Source organism: Lepeophtheirus salmonis, chromosome 6, assembly GCF_016086655.4.
Source record: "Lepeophtheirus salmonis chromosome 6, UVic_Lsal_1.4, whole genome shotgun sequence".
NCBI lineage: Eukaryota > Metazoa > Arthropoda > Copepoda > Siphonostomatoida > Caligidae > Lepeophtheirus > Lepeophtheirus salmonis.
Genome location: NC_052136.2, coordinates 50961240 through 50981346, shown reverse-complemented (window position 1 = coordinate 50981346; position 20107 = coordinate 50961240). Strand labels below are relative to the sequence as shown.

At 31.5% G+C, this 20107-nt stretch overlaps 1 protein-coding gene and 1 long non-coding RNA gene across 3 annotated transcripts; both read right to left on the bottom strand.

Annotated features, from left to right (window-relative positions):
* Window positions 1-885: 885 nt before the first annotated feature.
* On the bottom strand, window positions 886-9295 carry LOC121119875 (innexin shaking-B). 2 transcript variants are annotated; one of them, XM_040714693.2, is made up of 7 exons: window positions 8895-9295; window positions 7099-7734; window positions 6755-6868; window positions 5898-5962; window positions 3832-3931; window positions 2150-2243; window positions 886-1715 (listed from the first exon to the last, which is right to left on the bottom strand). In XM_040714693.2, the coding sequence occupies exons 2-7, from the start codon at window positions 7453-7455 to the stop codon at window positions 1354-1356; spliced, it is 1092 nt and encodes a 363-aa protein (XP_040570627.1). In that variant the 5' UTR covers window positions 7456-7734; window positions 8895-9295; the 3' UTR covers window positions 886-1353. The 2 variants fall into 2 exon arrangements, with proteins under 2 accessions (XP_040570627.1, XP_040570628.1); XM_040714694.2 differs by having other exon boundaries at window positions 971-1715; window positions 8935-9153.
* A 7130-nt stretch (window positions 9296-16425) lies between these two features.
* On the bottom strand, window positions 16426-19754 carry LOC121120284 (uncharacterized). The gene is made up of 5 exons (XR_005864994.2): window positions 19589-19754; window positions 19410-19521; window positions 19081-19353; window positions 17508-19017; window positions 16426-16943 (listed from the first exon to the last, which is right to left on the bottom strand). It is a non-coding gene; the product is annotated as an uncharacterized lncRNA (long non-coding RNA).
* Window positions 19755-20107: the final 353 nt, after the last annotated feature.

Here is a 20107-nt window from a genome sequence, read left to right as displayed (position 1 = left end):
GTCTTGAGAGTCCACGTTTACTGACCGACCCTGTAGCTGTATTAATGTAATATTACAGGCGGTTGCGTAAAAAGACCACTGTTTCTCTTTGTTTTTTATTGGTCCCTTATGTATTACGTCATAATTCATTTTCATTTTCATTATAAATGTAGATTTAAATTAAATATAAACGTTGGTATAATAAAACGAAGGTTGTTTGTTTTCATTAGTCAATGCTCTAATGACTAATTTGCTCTTGAGTCATCACAACGCATATTATTTTCTTGTATCCAGCTCTTATTAATATTATTTCATTCTTGAGGAGAGAACCCATTTAAATTGATATAAGTATTGAGTATTTACTTGTCAGCGTGCTCCTAAAAAACAGAAAGTAATATTGAAGATTTCCAGGATGAGTTATTTTCTATATTTTTAAAGGATCATTCGTCTTTTAGCCCACGCCTAATTACTCTGAGAATGCTGTGTACTACCGTTAATATAAAATAAAGAGAGAATGAAACATTTATAACGTCTTAATTTATGTGGTACCCCCCAAAAGCATTGGAGGACCACGTTTTTTTACTTCATATAAGGCAAATACTATAAAAACCATTTAAATTATAATAATATCTTTGAAACTTCGATAATAATAAACTCTAGAATTCGTATATCAACTTATGAATTAATTGTCATCTCCCCCAAAAAAAAAAAAAAAAAAAATGTATATGATAAATTAGAAATTTACATAGAAGGTGGATCATAAATATAGTTCACACAACAATGATTTTTCCAACTCTGGGGTGGATAGCGACACCAAGGAAGTTAGGGGGGATATTTATACTATATTTTAATATTTATAAAGAAGCTTTTTAGAAAAAGTAATACAAAAAATGATTTGCAAATATGTATGATCATGCTTTTTTTAATATAAAGTTTTGAAAAAAGAGAAAGTGTTTCTTATAATTGTATATATAATATGTAATGAGCTAAATTGTGATAAAGTAGAATATATTCCGTTTCATATGATTATAATTAATTAATTATTATTATTCAATATTTATCATTCTCTAACCTCAGCACCAATTAATTATTTATTTATGTATACATATTAAAAAAAGAATTTATTATATAAAGTATTGGTATGTAATATTTTTTGTAAAATGCATCAAACTGAAAGAATTTCTTCATCTCACTGTTTTGTACATACATCTTTTATATATAGTTACATATAATTTAAATATGAAATATTTTAAATAAGACGTATTTTATGTAAAAAAAGTATAAGATAATTATTAATTATTGTTATAATATGTATCTAGGTATGTATGTAGTAGGGAAGGCGTGGATTAATTAATGAGGGTCTATAATTAATTATTAAGTATCATAGACGTCCTTGTTATGATATCCAAGCTTCCTTGCAAGTTCGTGCATCACTTCTTTAAAAATAATAGAATCTATATTTTGACCTAACATATAGAGTAGAAACCAGTCTCCCATTTTTGTTTTTTTGATAATTATATTGATACATTCTTTTTTGACCAGGCGGAAGCGTATGTAAAGGAGATAGGCTCTCATACGTGGAGAAATTATGATACAAAGTCTATACACCAGAACCATAAAGGTCAGAACAAACATAATTAACATCCAAAACCATAGAAAAATGTAGATTTTTTCGTTGACAATGTTTAATGGAAGGATGCACATGGCATCGTGCTTCTCCACTTCACCCGATGTTCCTGAAAGCAATCAAAAAGGAGTATTAGCACTATGTAACTACATATCCATTTGTGATCACCTATCACAAAATCCAGCTACTGTTACTTTTCTCATAATTGAGTATTCGAATATCTGTCTATTTATATTATCAAACAATTCTGATTAATCCTTTGGAGGTACCTCAAATTGTACTTAATGTAACAATAGTCAAAAAAAAATAATTTGAAACTGATTGATTTTATTTGAAAGGGGCATATTATGGTCAAATCAAATGAAAATTCTAGGCTGTAGTCAATAATTTTGTTGAGTATCTCAAATCATCCTTGAAATTGAATAAAAATAAAATAAATATGTCGACGATGTAAAGAAATAAATTTGAAAATTCTTATTTGAAGATTTTTGTTCACGATTGTTTTTGTGTTAACTAAGGACATTTTTAAAAAGAGACACTTACCAAACTTGTGGAAGGTACATTTCGTCATTCTTGGAAATATATACACCATAGGATCGATACGGTCCTCTTGGTCTCTTTCAGCAAATGATATTACCTATGATTACAAAACAAAAAAAGATGATGTTTGCCTTGTTTTTTTTTAATATATATATATATAGTGAGCTCCCATTATTCGCGTCCAATATATGTAGATGTACCCTTGCCTACTACTAACAACTGATACCCTCATAGAAATACCCCACATAAATGTATTTTATGCAGGGTCTAACAGATAAATCATAACAATGTTTGACCGTATTGCGGTTAGTTAATGGCCATATATGAGGGATCAAGAGATTTAGCAACTATTTTGTACTTTTGATTTTTGTTACAAATATGTCACCATTAACCATGGAAGAGTGACTATTACTGAATCACCTTGAGCAAGAAACAAAGCCAGGGCTTTCATAAACTAAACCGGGTATTCCAGACCGTCTACAATGTTTTAACCCCCTGAATGAGTCGGGTGATGTCAAAGAATAGGACCCCAACATATACAAAAACTATTTCAAGGCAATATAAACATATACCCTTGAGTTAAAGTTGCTGTTTTAGGTCTGGAGTTGACCATGGGGGATTTTCTCGAGAAGATCGTCATTCCCTGGATGAACAAGGTAGTAATCAGCTCCCGTATTTGTTCCTACAGGACTCTGAATGGCGCCAAAATTGTCATATATTGGCTCCAATCTAATGTCTTAGGTTTTTTAGGCGTCAAGAACTGGCCACTACCTCCCTCGACGCGAATCCCTTTCACTTCTACCTCTTTTAGGAAGTAGAAGACAAGTGTAAGTCCTACCCCTGTGTGAAGGCCAGCATCGTGCGTGAAGTCAGGAAGGTAGATCCTGCTATGTCACAAACGCCTGTACCACCTTTAGGTATAGGATGAAGGTCGTTGTGGCGGTTGACATTAACCGAATCGAATAAAATCTAACTTCTCCAACTATATGGTTAAATAAAGGCAGTAGACCTTAACCATGTTACTCTTGTTATTGATATTGTCAAAATTTGGCCGGATTAATCTGTTAGATCTTATATACATGGATATGAGTAATAGTCTACTCGTATGTATATCTAGAAATTCAATAATTAATCACTCTATATGCTTTATCTGTTGATTTTGTTCGTCATAAGGATAAGTTTATACATTGAAAAGATAAATATCACAAAAAAGTACTATAGATATTGACGTTTATAAAAGTACTTTATAGTAATTTTTATAGTTGTTGGTATTATCCATTACACATTTACGCTAAAAATGCGTTAATGATTATGCAAAGTCTTCAGCTGACACAAAGGGTATATGACGTCATATTTATTTTTTCTATTGCATAAACAGTTTATTGATGTAACAATCAGCAATTCCTACCAGGGAAGTTGTATACAACTCTGATTTACTCTGTGACAAAAGCTTAGTTAATAATCTTCTTTCTATTAGCCAACTTTGAAACTTTTATATACATTAACATAACCTCCATTTATTGCAACAGACTGAAGTTTTTAATATATTATAGCCTTGCTATGTCGAACTACCAATCGAAATCCCTTTGATTTTTTAATGTTATTATTAACTATTATTAAGTTTATATTAACTACACAAAAATCCGCGAATCAGCAAGGACTACATTATGTACGATTTGACTTACTTCAATTCCAAAAGTCAGAAAAGTGCCATCAAAAAACTTGTCCATTAGCAACATTTGTCCCATTATGTTGATCAACCCCAGGAATTCACAGAAGAAATATCTATAGGATTATTCATAGAATGGAAAAAGAAGAATTAAATAGAGTTCTTTTGATATCACTAAGTACATAAATACAAATACTACATGCCAATAATGACTTTCTCTTTATGTGTTGTGTTTTTTTAGGGGAGTTATAAAGTGCTTTATCATTGTCCAATACTAACAATAAATTCAAATATTATCATCCATAAAAAAGTTTTGTTTTATATTCTTAGTCTACTCTTAACAATATTTTGTGTAGTGCCTATTACAGAATGTATATATAAGGTGTTTTGATGTTGTAGTCTCACTATAGAATGTAAAAAATAAAAATAAAGTAATTGTCCAAAACAACCACCAAACAATTTACTTACATCATGTGTTTGATGATAAGAAACGGATAAATATGTACACATATGATGTGTATGTAAGAAACATTAACTTTAATATAATGCCCATAAATATTCAAGTAAACATCACTTCTTATATTTTTTGTAGTAAAAGAAAAGGGGTTAGTTGACACAAAACTCATTTAAGGTGACACAGGATACGTCAATTATTTTATTTGCAAAGTTCAAAACAATGGCCAACTTGGTGCATCAACGTCATAGCAAAATAAATTGTACTGCAGCTTTAATATTAATTTTAATGTGTTCAATTTTGTGCCAACTTGAGGTATAATCAGAGCTGTTTTTAGCGTGAAAGGTGGCCTCGTGCAAATGGAACTGTGCATATTACTTCTTTCTTTAAATGTAGTATTTAAAAAAAAAGAAATTATAATTTAAAAAAAAAATTTAAATTTCATTCTTTCAAATGACTATTTTATAAGTAATGGCGTTTTCTTTTAGTTAAATATTTTTGTTTATTTTATTTTGTATCATCGATTTAAAAAAAAAAAAATATCAATCATTTTCTTTTAAGTACATATTCTTAAAATTAAAAAATATATATCTAGTACAAGGCTTCCAATCAAATACTCCAAAAATTAAGGTTTTTGTTTAATTGAAACAAACTGTTATTGAACCAAAAATGTATTTAGTACATAATGATCCTCAAATAGTTTTGAACCATATCAACATTTAAGATGTTGTTCTCTACTCATTGAACAAACTAGACAAATAAAATAATCATCCTGTTTTAAATACATGTTAATTTATCCACTCCAACTAATTTCTTCAACCATTAATCTCTCAAGAATGCTAATATATGACACAATCTTAATATAATGTGATAATTACAATCAAATTTATATGCTATTAAAAAGAAGGACACTCTGTATCAGTTTATCTGTGTCCAGTATTTGATTCGTAATATTAGGTTATGTTTCTTCTTTCTGTTCAACTAGGAGTTACATTTCGCTATGTTATGTATGATAACATAGTTAAACAGGAATTGTAGACCCCTTAACTTATTTAAAACAAGGTACACAATATTTTGAACTGATAAACTGAATACTTTTAAATATACAATGTTAGCCTTATAGCATCATATTTGGAACGGTTCGTGAGGCTTAGAAATAGCGAATCGCTTTTCTTTTCAAATGAAAATATCCTGCACCACGCCAAAAAAGGCCTAACAGGCTAACTTTACTAACATCAACTTTTTGATTGCCCCCCAAAGAAAATATCTTTGGAATGGGGATATTAATATAACACCTATGTAATTACATAAACAGTATCAAATTGTGTTCTTGAACAGCAATGTGAGTATTTGCATAAGAATGACCATAGAAATATTAATAACAGAGATTGAAGAATGTTTGTGTTCATCCGTACTAGAACAAATAGAATGACGTACGCAAACAAAACACGAAAAATAAAAAAATAGGGGAATGTGCTAATGGTGTTGGATGATTAATTTTAATCAGTTAGAGTTGTCATAGTAATTTTTCCAACTCTCTAAGGAATTTTTTCGTAGTGTATAAGATTTACAATATGGTAGCAGTAATGAAGACTTATTGTGAATGTATTTATAATTAATTGTCTTACCTGTAGGCATAAAAGTTGTGATTCTTCAGATTGGAATAAAGGTAGTCGAGCAAAAGTTTCTTTTTCTATTAGAAAGAAAAACATACATTTAAATAGAAACCAGTAGTGGATACATAATTTAAATGAGTCAACTTGAAAATATATTAGTATCCCTTCAGTCCATCAAAGTCTTCCAGCAGCCGATGTCCAAAAGGTTAGAAGGGCACGTACTGAGTAAGTGTTGAGCCATGCCTTTGTTTGTATGAGGATGCGGAAAAACTATGGACATTACAGAGGTTCTTACTTGATTAATTTTTTCCATATGTCAGGTGGAAAAAATAGAAAAAATATTAAATTTGAGTAATCTTGGTCAATGTTTTCAGGCTGCACACAGTCTTTGGAATTGTCAATTTCACCCTAAAGTCGGTTAGGGTCTAAATAGAGCTATTTATTATAAATAACTACTTTAGATGGATCAAAAATATTTTAAAGTTTGTATATAATTGTCCTTTTATATGATTTTTTTATTTATAAATAAAGTATTATTGTAAGAGGTAAACTTTTTTAGAGAAGCGTTTTTGACTGCGATTGACTATTTTTTTAGGTCAAAATTCTACTTGTTTCATCAAATTGTGAACTTTACAACTTTAAATTCTTTGACCAACATCAAAACATTAATTTATTTTTCTAAAACGGTATATTTCTTCGTATTTGTTTGAAAAGAACCATTTTTTTAGAAAATGACTGTTTGAAATTTTGGGGGAAAAAAAATCAAATAAGAACCAGATTAATTTTTTGTATATCTTCTAGAGATGGGATTTGAACTTTTTCCCCCGATGGACTCATTTAAATACCTATACTAGAAAAATATTACTTACTTGTCTCTTTTCTGACTCATTGATAATTCCAGAGTCTAGATCCATCTTGAGAGAAGTGATTTTCCCTCCTTCCCAATTCTTCCAAAGCCACCTGGGCACATAAAAGAAGATAGCCTGGAAGGACAAATTTATAATGATTATGTGCACAAAAATAATGGCTCGTTCCCGTCTGTTTGAGCATTGTGTTGTAATTTTTGGACATATTTTTAAGGGCTATATCTATGTACAATTACATATATTTTGATTTAATAATAGGTGTTTTTTTTAATTTTTGGATAAATATGATAATTCCAAAAAAATTAGAACCCTACACTTAAAAAGGATGCACAACTTCCCGCCCTTACTTGGAAAAAGAGACAAAAGCAGACCCATTGATAATACTTGACATATCTCCTCTCTTCAGGATCGATGGTTTTGTCAATCCCCGGATGTGCAACATCGATCCCTATACGTTTCCAAAATGCACTTGGGATGGTATAAGTGGAATGAATCCAGCAATAAGTATTGAGCACATCTTCAGGAATATCTTTGGTATGAACACAGTCTATAGGATTACCAACATACTGTCTTGTCGTCACAATGAGAGAAAATGAGAGTAAAAAGGCCACTGTGAGTGAGTAATGAAGGCGAAAAATTGATGAGTCGATTTTTAAATGCTTAACACTAAGTAAAGTCTTTACTCCTCTGAACACATCCAACATTTTTAAAGTTTTTTTTTAACTAAAAGTATTCTTCAATGATCATAAATATGTAGGTAGACTTTGATATATTCTGCAGTGGTATTAAAAGAGGAGAAAGGGTGTACTCCAAGAAGAAGTTTTGTTCCCCCTAATAATTACATAAGTATATATACCAACTAAGTAAGTGTCTCATTTTCTGAGCCCTTGTTTCGTATTGTTGTATTTGATAGGAGAGATTTGTGTCCTGTTTTTTACATTATAATAGTCAGAACTACTGATGGTCTCCTTTTTGACAGTCATCTGGAATGAATGGAAAATTAGGATAATAATTAGAGAAGAGGAAAATAATAGGATTTTTTTTTGATTCCCTAATTTAAATAAGGGTTCTTTTTTCAAAAAAAAAAATTCCTTTGATCCTAAAAGACAACTATGATGTCGTCAAACACAAAAGCAAACTAAAAGGATTTTTCATATTTTAATTCTTTAACGAATGCTCGTCAATTTCGAGGACAAATTATTCTGATTATTCTTTTAGAGGTCCCGCAAATCCTACTTAATTAACAAAAATTCATTGGTACAGTTATATTTGATTCGAAATATATTATATTGAGGACAAATTAAGTATCATCAATCAAATAAAAGTTTTAAATTATAATTAAAATTCTTAGGCTTCTTGACTTATACGAGAAATTTGAATACAAAGCCAAAAATTGTCCAAAAAATGGAATGAAATATGAAGCTTCGTAAGACATTCTGTAAAAAAATAAATTGTGTATTTATCATTTACATGATTTGTTTTGTTTCAGATTCTTTTGTATTAACTCTCCTAAACACATTATCTCTTCTTATAAAATTTGATTTTTATGCATGCATAATATATGCCCGAAACGAGATCTATCTATACATTAATATAACACCTATATGTAAGTTTATCCAATATACGGGCAACAATGAAGCCCTACTCAAAAAAAGATAGATAAAAAACAACAACAATATAACAAAAAAGTAATCTAAAAAATAACAAAAAAATTGGATAAATGTTTGTTCCTTTTTCTTAAATATATATATAAGTACATATAATGTTTTTTAACCTCTCCAAAACGTTTTTCCTCCACAGATGTAACAAAAATCTAGTTTAAAAAGTTAGATGAACTAATATATTTTTGTATTTTGTATGTAATTCGGCAAATTGCCAAAAGAAACACACACTGAATTATTGTAAAAGATTTCTACAAAACAGGATTAAAAATCTCAAACAAAACCTCCAAATACACACATCCATAATATAGAGAGCCTTAAATAATTTTTAATTTATTGCAAAAATATTAAACATATATACATCTGCATGTTCCGGCAAAAAAGGACTTTCATTTTGTTAGCTGCTGTGTGTGTTCCTAAGTGGATATATAGGGGGAATACATTGGAGAAGGGAGTGATAAAAAGAGGTTAGGTGTACTGACCTTCACTAAAAACAGATTAAGATGAATCATGGACACATACCATGGAACGATACTCTCATATTTGGATGTTATAAAAAAAATATCTTGATAATTTTTTTTAAAAGAATCACATTTTTAATTTCTTCTTTTTATTTCTATCTTCCTTTTTCTTTCATTAATGTCAGTAGAAGGATGGATTTTTTAAAAAACACAAACACAATTTTCTATGATATTAAAAGATGCAAGAAGTTGTCAATACATTCATACGTACAATATAACTAAATTTTGTTTTTTGTACGCCTGTCCTTTCACGCTCATGTATGTTTCATATTCTCCTTCTTATTGGGTAATTGGGACATTTTTTTTTTCTTTTTTCTTTTTTCTTTTAGAGAACGACCCATCCCTTACTCAATTTTGGAGAGAGAGGAAGAAAGACTTTCAGCTTTTATATTATTTTGTTTTTTCTACTCTTCCTCTATTTCTCTCTTTTTTCTCCCTTTCTCCTTTTTTAGTTCTCTTTTTTTATTCAATCTCTCTTATCCCCCCCTCTTCTCATCACTTCTTTCTTTTACAACTCCTACCCTACATATTATAATCATGCAATGTAGAGAGAATCCGTACTATCGTACTATAAGGCCGATGAATCTGATACACAAAGAAAATAAGTAATAAGTAATGAAAGGATAGTAACCATAACTCTGAGAAGACACGAGAACCCCTTCCCCTGAAATCAGGTCCAGGGTTATCCATCATTCAAATCCCATTAATTCATTTACTCACTCATTCTCATTTTCTTTTTTCACCCTCTTTTATTTGAAAAAAAAAAAAAAGTTAAAAGGAAATAAATAAATACAAAAGATAACGAGTTCTGGACTCTCATCGTTATTATTGAGTTACTTTGATAAAGAGTAATTCAAAAGTACACATTGGCTATAATTATATAGTAATGATTCATTTCGTTATAGTTAGTTTTATAGGAGGTATAAAAAAGAATGCATGCTCAAAGAGTAGAGTCTCTCTAATGAACGTTTGACATAATGTATTTTGCAAAACTAATAATAAATAAAGAAGAGAAAGACTCTAAGAGGTATCTAATAAAATAGAAAAGAAATCGTAGCTTTTTTTTTTCCTTATCACATATATACTATCTTCTTATTTTTTTATGGAGTAGACAAAATGATGATGCTAGTATGTAATCCTCACTCCCAGGGAGTTGAGGTTATAATCATAAAATGTTGAAATAAACAATTTCTTCATTCTCAACAAATAAACTTAATGAATACTCCGTAATTATACGTAGATAATAGTGAATACATATAATATGCTGTGCTTGCAGTCAATCCACCACGTCACTCAATTAACTGTGAGTGAATAATGACATTCATTAGCAATATATATATATCTCCGCTTGTATTCCTTAACATTCAATTGACCATTTAACAATCAAAGCTTGTATAATCAGGAATGGTCTAACACAGACAAATACAGATATTAATGATGTAATTAAAGACAAAGAATGAGGGTGTTTTTTCTTTTTTAAACAAGCCTTTAGTGTAAAAAAATCTCATGACATGAGGAAGGGTACTCCATTTCTTTAATACTGATTCAAAAGTTCTGGGTCTTTATGAGGACAAAATCTGCTACACCCTAAGGATGCTCACATATTGTGATGAAAATCGTTTGAATTTTTTAGCTGGCCTGTTTTTTTCGGAATTTGTAATCTGAAGAAGGAATTTTCCCACCTCAAACGGCAATGATGCCTTCTAGGCAGCGGTGGAAGGCATCTGCGGCAGATATAGTCCTCTGTCATGTCGTCCCAGTGCTGGCTGTAAAAATTTAAATGACAGGTATTGTTAGGACAGTTATTTAATAAAATCATCGGAAAATAGTGGTCGGCACAACTTTTATTCAAAATGTGCGCCACAGCACTAATATTTTCCATTCGAGCTTGGCCCACTCCTTTTTGATGAAAACATCTACAGACGGCAAACTCTAGCGAGAAGTCGCACATACTCTCCCCTCTAAACGTGCCCAGATAGAGTAGTCCAAGGGGTTTGCTTCTGTAGAGGAGGGTACCAAATGTCGAGGTCTCAGAAGTCCTTAAAGTTGTCTCTCAGAAAGGGTTGGGTATTAGCGGGAGATGACACAAAGCTCCATCTTGAGTGAAAACAAAGTTGTCCCCAAACTTTTCTTTTCCCCTAGGTAGTAGCCCAGAAGTTCGTGTAAGCATCTGCATTGAGCTGTTCCTTCCACTCCACAAAAATGGGAGGGGAGACATCATCTATGTTGCCATCTGGATTTGTTGTTCTGAAGACATCTCTCTCTGAAGCTGAGACATTGTCTGATGTAGCAGCTGTTCTGGGATCGAGGGTGATTTTTTTTTCATCAAAAAAGAGTAAAACTTTGCCTTTTTTATGTTGGCCTTGATAAAATTTAGAATCGTCTTTGCTCTTTTCAACTGTCTCAGCTTGCTCTGCTTATAGCTAGAACGTCTTGATGTACTCTTCTGTGATTTTGTACCAATGTCATGAAAATAATAAAATGCATAACAATAGATAAGATCAACTCTGTATATAAAGGAAGCTATGATTTTTATAAATCAGACTATTCCTTCTAATTCTATGAATTTTACACAATACTGATTTTTTAAATTACAATAAGGGTTTTAACTTTATATGATTAAACTTTAAAAGAAATCAAATACCATATATCATAATAAATATAATGTCAAAAACTAAGCTCAGGGTTTACTTTGTTTTTTCATAACAAAAATCCAAATTTATTTTTATAAAAGATTTTTTTTAGTTAACTGATCGCTTATAAAAAAACGTATTATGTATGTTACGACTTATTATTTTATATTTTTGCTCCTTCTGTTGTATCCAGCTGATAGATTGGTATTTACAAGTATCAACTTTATAATGACGTTTTGTTATTTACACATGATATGTGTATTTTATGACGATTTCAAATATTATTTCCAGTAAAATAATGTAATTGACTCGTGTACACTTTTGTGCAATCGTTTTTCCTGCCTCTCGGCATGGATTATCAAGGCAACTGTGTATCGATAAACTTAACTCCTTATATGATGATCATGCACTAACCTTAAGTGAAAAAAAAGTGGTCGAAAATAATCCAAGCGAGGTCGGAGTTCACTCCACGACGAATTTCCTAAAGGTTGTCCAAAATTGGTTGTTGTGCCAGAATACACCGATGCTGTGCATGAGCTAATAAAATATGATCGTCACATGACTTACCGGACGATAAAGTATTTTTGGCATTTTACAACATGATTAGCATCTAAGGGATATTGCATAAACATTTGGCTGAAAAGAACATTTTTTCATATTGGATCTCACATAATCTGACTATGATCAAAAGAAGGTTGGTGTCGATTAGTGCCAGGAATGGTGAAATTTTTTACTAGATGTGCCTAAAAGGATGTGTATACTATTTGCATAAGTTACAAAACATGGATCGATGCATATGACCCTAAAACAAAACAATAATCTACTGCATGAGTATTTCAAGATGAGCCAAATTAAAAAAAAAATGTTATGGGAGAAGCACAACAAGTTTTCCGGTTTGAAATCTTGAGTAACTTCAGTAGCATTTTCAGCAACGTAGAACAGTTAATTTTGAATGATACACAACCATTTGTCTGCGAGAAGTCTATGAAGAAATTCCCAAAAAATAGAAGAAGGAGCGAATCATTATTCATAATGAAAATGCAAGTGCTCACAATTCGGCTCAATTACCATTGATGTATTCAATACCTATTTTTACCAGTTATTTCAATCAAAATGTTAAAAAAGCTTTGAAAAAATTGTGTGTATTTTTTGAAACATTGAAGCCAATTTATCCTGTAACTATTTCTTTTTTCATTATTAGGCTACAAATATAAATAACAGCCAACGTACGGGGCCAAATGTTATTACCTACTCATCTCTATTATTCAAATTTTGAGAGATTCAGGGTCATTTTTTACAATTTTCTTATCAAGAATGTTCTAGAATACATAATTAGCGGTCCATGCATGGAAAACATTTTAAATCCTTTTCCTCGAGGGCCCAGTAAGCTCCAAGATAGTTTTCTAGAACAATCCTGCACAGAGGAACGCTGCTATTTCAATATTGTGTGCTCATGGTGGCGACTTAAACAAGTTCCTCATAGAAATATATATATAAAAACTCTTAACCTCTCAAAATTTGTAAAATAAAGCTGAGTAAATAGTAAGAGTTGGCCGGGATACTTGCCCATTATTGATTTAGTTTACATATATCGGCAATCAAATATTCATTAAAATGATAATTTCTTCATCTTTATGGCCTCAGAACACAAAGTTGCATTGCAGATCCAAAATTTCCTTTTGGAGCTGGTCTACTATTCAACAATACCGTTTCCTTGTGGTGAAAAATGTACATATATAATTTCAATTTGTAGTTGGTACTATAATACCCAGGCCCCATAGTCCTCTATTTTTTCTTTCTTTTTTATTGGTGTTTAATCTTTTTAAATATTTATTTAATATTTACAGGGAGCGGGGATCAAATTGTCGCCAAAATATTTTTCTACAAAAAACAACACAAAATATACATTTTTTAACTTTTTATTGAAAATCAAAACTATGACGAGCATATAGGTATAGAATAGCCATTCATTCGATATAATCACCGTTGGCATCAATAACGGCCTCAATACAGCCTCTGAACCGGTCGCAGCCTCTTCTGAACGATCTCATTGTCCATGTTGCCGAATACTTCCTTGATGGAGTCCATCAGGCTGGCCTTGGTGCTATGGGGATGTCTGTTGGTATGTCTCTCGACATAGCCCCAGAAAAAAATAGTCCAAAGGATTAAGGTCGGGAGAGTTAGGAGGCCACAAATCCTTGGTTACGACGTCATAACAGTTCTCGGTTAACCACTGCATGGAGATTTTGGACACATTTAGGACATTTGGGCACCTTAAATCCTCAGATACACACTCCCTTATTGTTTTCTCATGGTAGCCCAGATCCCTCACCATGCCCTTCATGGCCTGGTAGGGTCATCCTCAACCATCTTCTTCACCTTGTCGACAAAGTTGGTGTCCCTGACCTTCCTGTAGGCGCCCTCCTCCTTGGGCACCCTCTTTATGGTGGCATCAACATCCCAGGTGTCCTTTAACTTCTTACGGATACGCTGAACAGTCCGTAAATTCACTCCTAAGTTTGAAGCAATCGTTGAATTGGAGATTTCACCTCCATTATTAACCAATGCCATGACTACAGCGGACCTCGAAAGCTCCTCGTTCCACTTATAGCTCTTTATCTCCTCATATGATGACAGCATGATGCTAACTGAACTACGTATCGTCAGCTCACGAGAATAGCTTTCCTATTTGGGAACCGGTTTTTTATTTGATAATGTCGTCTTCAAGTTATCAAGGTTTAAAGTAGGCGACAATCTGATCCCCGCTCCCTGTACATACATACATCTTTAACAGTTGGAGTCACATAGTATCATTAATGTGAGTCAATTATTCGGAATATAATGAGGTTATATGTCTTTAAAACTGGTGTCTCATGCTAGTTGGTCTTTTTAGGGTTAAGAAGTCCCTTGAATATTAAATTACTCTACAAGAATATATACCTACATTATGCTACAAAAACATTTTAGAATAATTCTGCTTACCTAGTCCATGTGATTGATTTATTGTAGGTAGTTTTTTCTCTAAAGAATTTATTTATAGAAATAATGAGTAAATCCCCATAAAGAAATCTTTATTTCCATTAACTTTACGGGATGACCAACAAAAACTTCTAAGTTTCAAGGTTTTTACATTTAGAACTATGCAGCCTTTATCTTCAAATGTTTCCATAGTTGTTTTCTCTATTTTGAAAGATGAAGTGGCTCCAAAATTTTAAGACATGCCTCGTCTCAAATCTGAGGAACGTGTTCGAATCCGAACCAATAGCCTTCCTTTAAATGACGTCATCAATCATCATATACAGAATAGGGCAGCAAAACTTGGATTGTTAATTAATTTTCATTTTCTCATTACTATGAAGAGGTTGAGTGATTATTGTTTGATATTCTGTTTCTTCATTCCTTTTTACATAAACAAACTATACTAATGATTTAGACATTTCATCATCATGAACGAGCAAAAAGGCACGAAATTCCTCACATGGATCAAGACAAATGGGTCAATTGTGAAAATTTTCCATGCTACATAAAGAAGATAATTCAACTCTTCTTCTATCAAAATTAGTGTTATCAATATAAAAAAAGACAAAAGTTTGAAACATATACATATTATGCTTAAAAAGCCAATGTTGAAGTGTATCAAGCTCAGAAGAGATAAATAGAGACTCATTGCACAAATATACACTGGACATGACCCTTTTCTAGCCCACCTAAGCAAGCGGAAAGACATAAGCTCAGCGTACAATGTATGTATGGAAGAATTGCAAAGTACAGAACATCTCATCAATAGAGACATCAAACCATGAATGAGGAAAACGAAGACATTCGTATTTTAAATTAATGAAATATAAAAAAAAAATAATAAAATATTATTGTTCTAAATTTTCATGTAAACTAGGTTTTAGAATCAGGTGTAGTGGCACAAATACCCCGTTGTGTCGTCGTGTTTGTAGCCTTATATTTGTAAAAATTCAATTTATGTGTGTATGGGGAGCAGTAATAAATATGTAAATAACTATATGATTAATTAACTAATTAAGAACTGAGATAATTTACTAAAATATTTATTAAAGGAAATTATGCCGTCTATAGGGGATAATTTGGGACATTTCTAAAGGACTGATCACAGAGATGAAACAAGGTAAATGAACAATTTTAAGTTCCTTTTAAAGAAGCAATATAATCTTACCATTTTCTATATATGTCAAACTTGATTTAACAGTCACCTGATTAAAGCGTGTCGCTGCACTATGCGGCCATTTCCAGTTGTCACTTAGGAATTTCCTAACATGAAATACTTTATTAAGCGTAATCCCCGGCATGTGGAAACTCAAATGATTAAATTGGGAGGAAGCTTCTTTAAACGGTCACTTTTTCAAATTTATATGGACTGTATCGTACACAAAACAAAGAAGAATTGACCAACGGCTGTTTACTTATAGACCCTCTCTTTACCAGCTAATAAATCAAATAAGTATGCATGCACACACATAAATGTATTTTCCACATTTCTGTCTTTCCTTCTCTCTCTATCTGAAAATTAATTTGCTACCATTGGTACCCAGACATTAATTGAATACTTTTATACGCTATTTTTAATTTTTTAACTGTTCCAAAATACCAAACATGACTGAAGAGGTCACTTGTACTAAGCAGCACTTTCTTATTTTCTATTCTTTGACAGCTTAATGCAGGTTGACTGTATGTTGAAAGTTAATATAAGAAGAAACTTATTGATCTATAAATATATATGTATATATAGAGAAATTGTCCTTTTACAAAAAAAAAAAAAAAATATTGTAGGTCTGACCATGATATTTCTTTCAAAAAAAAAAAAAAAAAAAAAAAAAAAAAGCTGAGGAGAAAGTTTTTTATATATTTGATATTTGGGAGAAAAAAACGACGCTTTATATTATACAAATGTAATAATTAGATTTTTTTTTTGAACGTCTTTGTGACTCAAATTTCATGCCTACTTTATGTATACTTTTTAATATATAAAAAATGTAGTATGGTTTTATTATTTATAGGCAATACGTAATTGTATACAGCAGTCCTTATAAGAATTACTAATAATGAATTCTGCTTTTCTTGATAACCTAGGCCAAACGGCGTCGGAAGCTTCAGCAGGTCCGGGTGACCTCGTGCAGATCCAACAAGATAGTGCACAAGTCCACAAGCCTAAAAAGTGCAAGATGTCCTCCCCAGAAAAATGTCCTCAGCTCAGATTTTTGTCCTATAAATAGGCCAGATCTGAACCCATGCGATTTCTATCTCCAAGGAAGGGTTGAGGATGAGGCCAGTTCCAAGTATAATTCATCTGAAGAAGTCCATTACCCGTGCAATGGAAAAGCTGGATCTGCAATTCATCTGGACCACCCTGTATATATATGGATACTACATCAGTTGGACAATAAGAACAAATAAAAAAATATATATATTTAAAATCAGCTTCCATTATATTATAACAACCAAACATATATCATTATATTTTATTTTTGAACATAACTTTTTGCAAAGATGCTGTGCCATACTATAAAAATTTGCTTCGTATGTTTTAAACTGATTTCATTTACAGATTGTCATAGAAAAACAAAACCATACTTTCATTTATACCTTGGAGTATATGCACATTATACATATATTGTACACGTTTGTCCTATTCTTAGAGCAACTTAAAAGAGTAATGCATACTCTACATTTTATAAATAAATTCTGCAAATTTCTTTTTTCGTCTCGTCTTATTTTAATATATAAATATACGTAGAATCTTAAAATTGCAAAAATTTTCTCCCATCTCCCATCTTTCTTTTATAAAATTACCTCCTTAATTAATTTTTCTACTGTTTGACTTGAGTTCAACTAATACATATACGAGTATTTTGTACCATAGATAAAGATACCAGATTATAAATAGTGTATAACAAACTTTAGAGGAACGTACCTAATAGCTTGAGTAGATTCTCTGTCTTAGAAATATCCTTTTCGCTCACATAAGTTTGCTTTTTATCATACTACTGATAACGTCACTTAATCATTTTCTGTCATTTCCATCATAGCTATGTAACTTTGTTTTCTGTTTGCAGAATTCACCTTGTTAATCCATAGAGGCTTAGTGAGGAATATTCATGTGGTTTATATATATTTATGGGGTAATTTGCTACAAAGTTGATAGATAATTGGATATAGGAAAGAAAAAAGATTTATAATATGTAAAAGCTATTTGACAACTTTTAAAAGTACTAAACGGTCCATTAAAATCTAAACACTTTGAATTTTAAAATTTAACAACCTATAATTTATTAATCAAATATAGAATTTCAACAAAATTAATACTATAAATAGATGTGTGTTTGAGCTCACTTAATCATTAATGTAGCCACCCTTAGTGGCAATGATGGCTTACAGACGGCGTTGGAAGGCCTGGCACCCGCTGGGGATGTAATCCTCTCCCATAGCGTCCCAGTGCTGGCTGACAGTGACATCAGGGCTGTAATGGGGCAAAAACCGTCAAAAACGAGTTCAAAAGACTCATTTAAAATACATTCAAAAGAGTCTTGCAACGGAGGAGATTGGTTTCTTTCATTGCTGGTGTCAAAAGTGGCCTCTTCACATTCACAAGGCTCTTCCCATACACTTGTTTTAATAGCTCTCTGGGCAGTCTGGTGTGAAATACCAACACCTCTATTATGGGCCCTCATGGATATGAAAAGGATTGACCTGGGCTACTTACATTAACCCCTACCGGTCTAGTTTGGCCTTTTTGACAAAGCCCTTCTTCCTCCCCTACGTTACTAACAACGTAGATGGTGGTCCTGGAGACGTGCAGTTGCTTAGACTCCGCTAATAGTAAATTCGTTGATCACATTCAAGTGTCATTTTCTCGACTTGTATGTAAGCTCGGGAGCTCCGGTTGGTTTTGCCTAGGAACTAAATATTAATGGTTATATATCTAAATATGAATTAATTTCAATCACTGAACCATCATTAATTATTGAATTAGTAAATGTTTAGATTTCAATGGACCATGGGTATATAGTATATGGTTTACATATTTACATAGAAATATATACAATCAATATAAAATACAATATTATCGATTTATAAATTAGGGTGGTTTTTTTTAAATAGGAGTATGATCCACTTTTTCGAATTTTGAAATTTGGGTTTCAGGAAAAGTTGGGTATTGGTATTTAAATAGTTTGTGAAGAATCTGAGATGGAGGAAGAAGCTTCAGAGGTTCCACAATACAACATAACATTTAAAATGACCATATTTTGATATAATTAATGTATTTTGTGAGGAAGACTAAATGTTATTATTCACTCTATCGTAAAGACAAGCCTATTCAACTTATTTTTATGAGGAATAACAATTTGATAGGTATTGGTGCTGATTTATAATTGTTGTTTGCTCTTGATGCATAAAGATGAATAAGACCCCATACTTTAAGTCTAATATACAAAAATTAAATATTTATAATAAATTTTGACTATTTGATTATTATAGGTTAATACTCGTATCACCAGTCCAATTTCTCTAGAAATCCAATTTAAGACCATAATTGGGAATATTGGGAAAAATATATACTTTTTCAATACACAAAATATGTCTTAAAAAGATTATATTGAATTGAGAAAACCACTGATTCTTCTTGACATTTTGCACACAATAGCCCTTCACACATTTCCTCATAATCCCCATCATTGATTTCTCAAATTCTGCATTTCGACCCACTTTAATATACGAGGATGGGTTGAAAAGTTTCCGACCTCAATGTGATGATGGCACTACGCGTAAATAAAATATAGTCATATCTATCTATCCTCTGTTAAGAACTACTCACCAAAGTTTCAGACACTGTGTAACTCTACACACTTCTTCTTTCAAAGTTACAGACAGTATGGTATTCTTAGATGTGAGCATCGCTAGAGAAAGTGTGCAAAGTAACACGGAGACTTAGTTGAAAGATATATATAAATTAAAAAATTAAATTTTCTTACAGAAACATTCACATCAACTCACTTTAACGACTGATAAGGCTGAAACTTCCTTGAGTTACTGTAAACAGATGCTAGATAGATATGACTAGGTTTTATTTACATGTGATGCTATTTTCCAACCCTACTCTTACAAATAATACATAGATACATTTAGTTGGTCTTCCTACTTTGATCACAATATTAACACTGACTATATTTTATAACCTGAATTAGCAGGTGAATATGTTTTTATCTTTTTCATCATTGCAACTTATGCATATAATTCCAAGCAAAATTGTGAACCATGTTGTCCGGTGCTAATTTTTCTTAAAATAACAAAAGTCGGGTACGTATATTTGTACATTCTTGCCTAAAAGGAATGTCAAGATTTATTATACCTATATACTCTATACATATAGAACTAATGATGTCGTTAGTAATGATTATATTTATAGTTCATTTGTTATCCTAAAAATATATAATCATAAATCACCTTGATTAGTAAATAGTAAAGTAACAATCTCTATCTTCTAACAATAGTTAATATCCTAAGCAAGAGCGT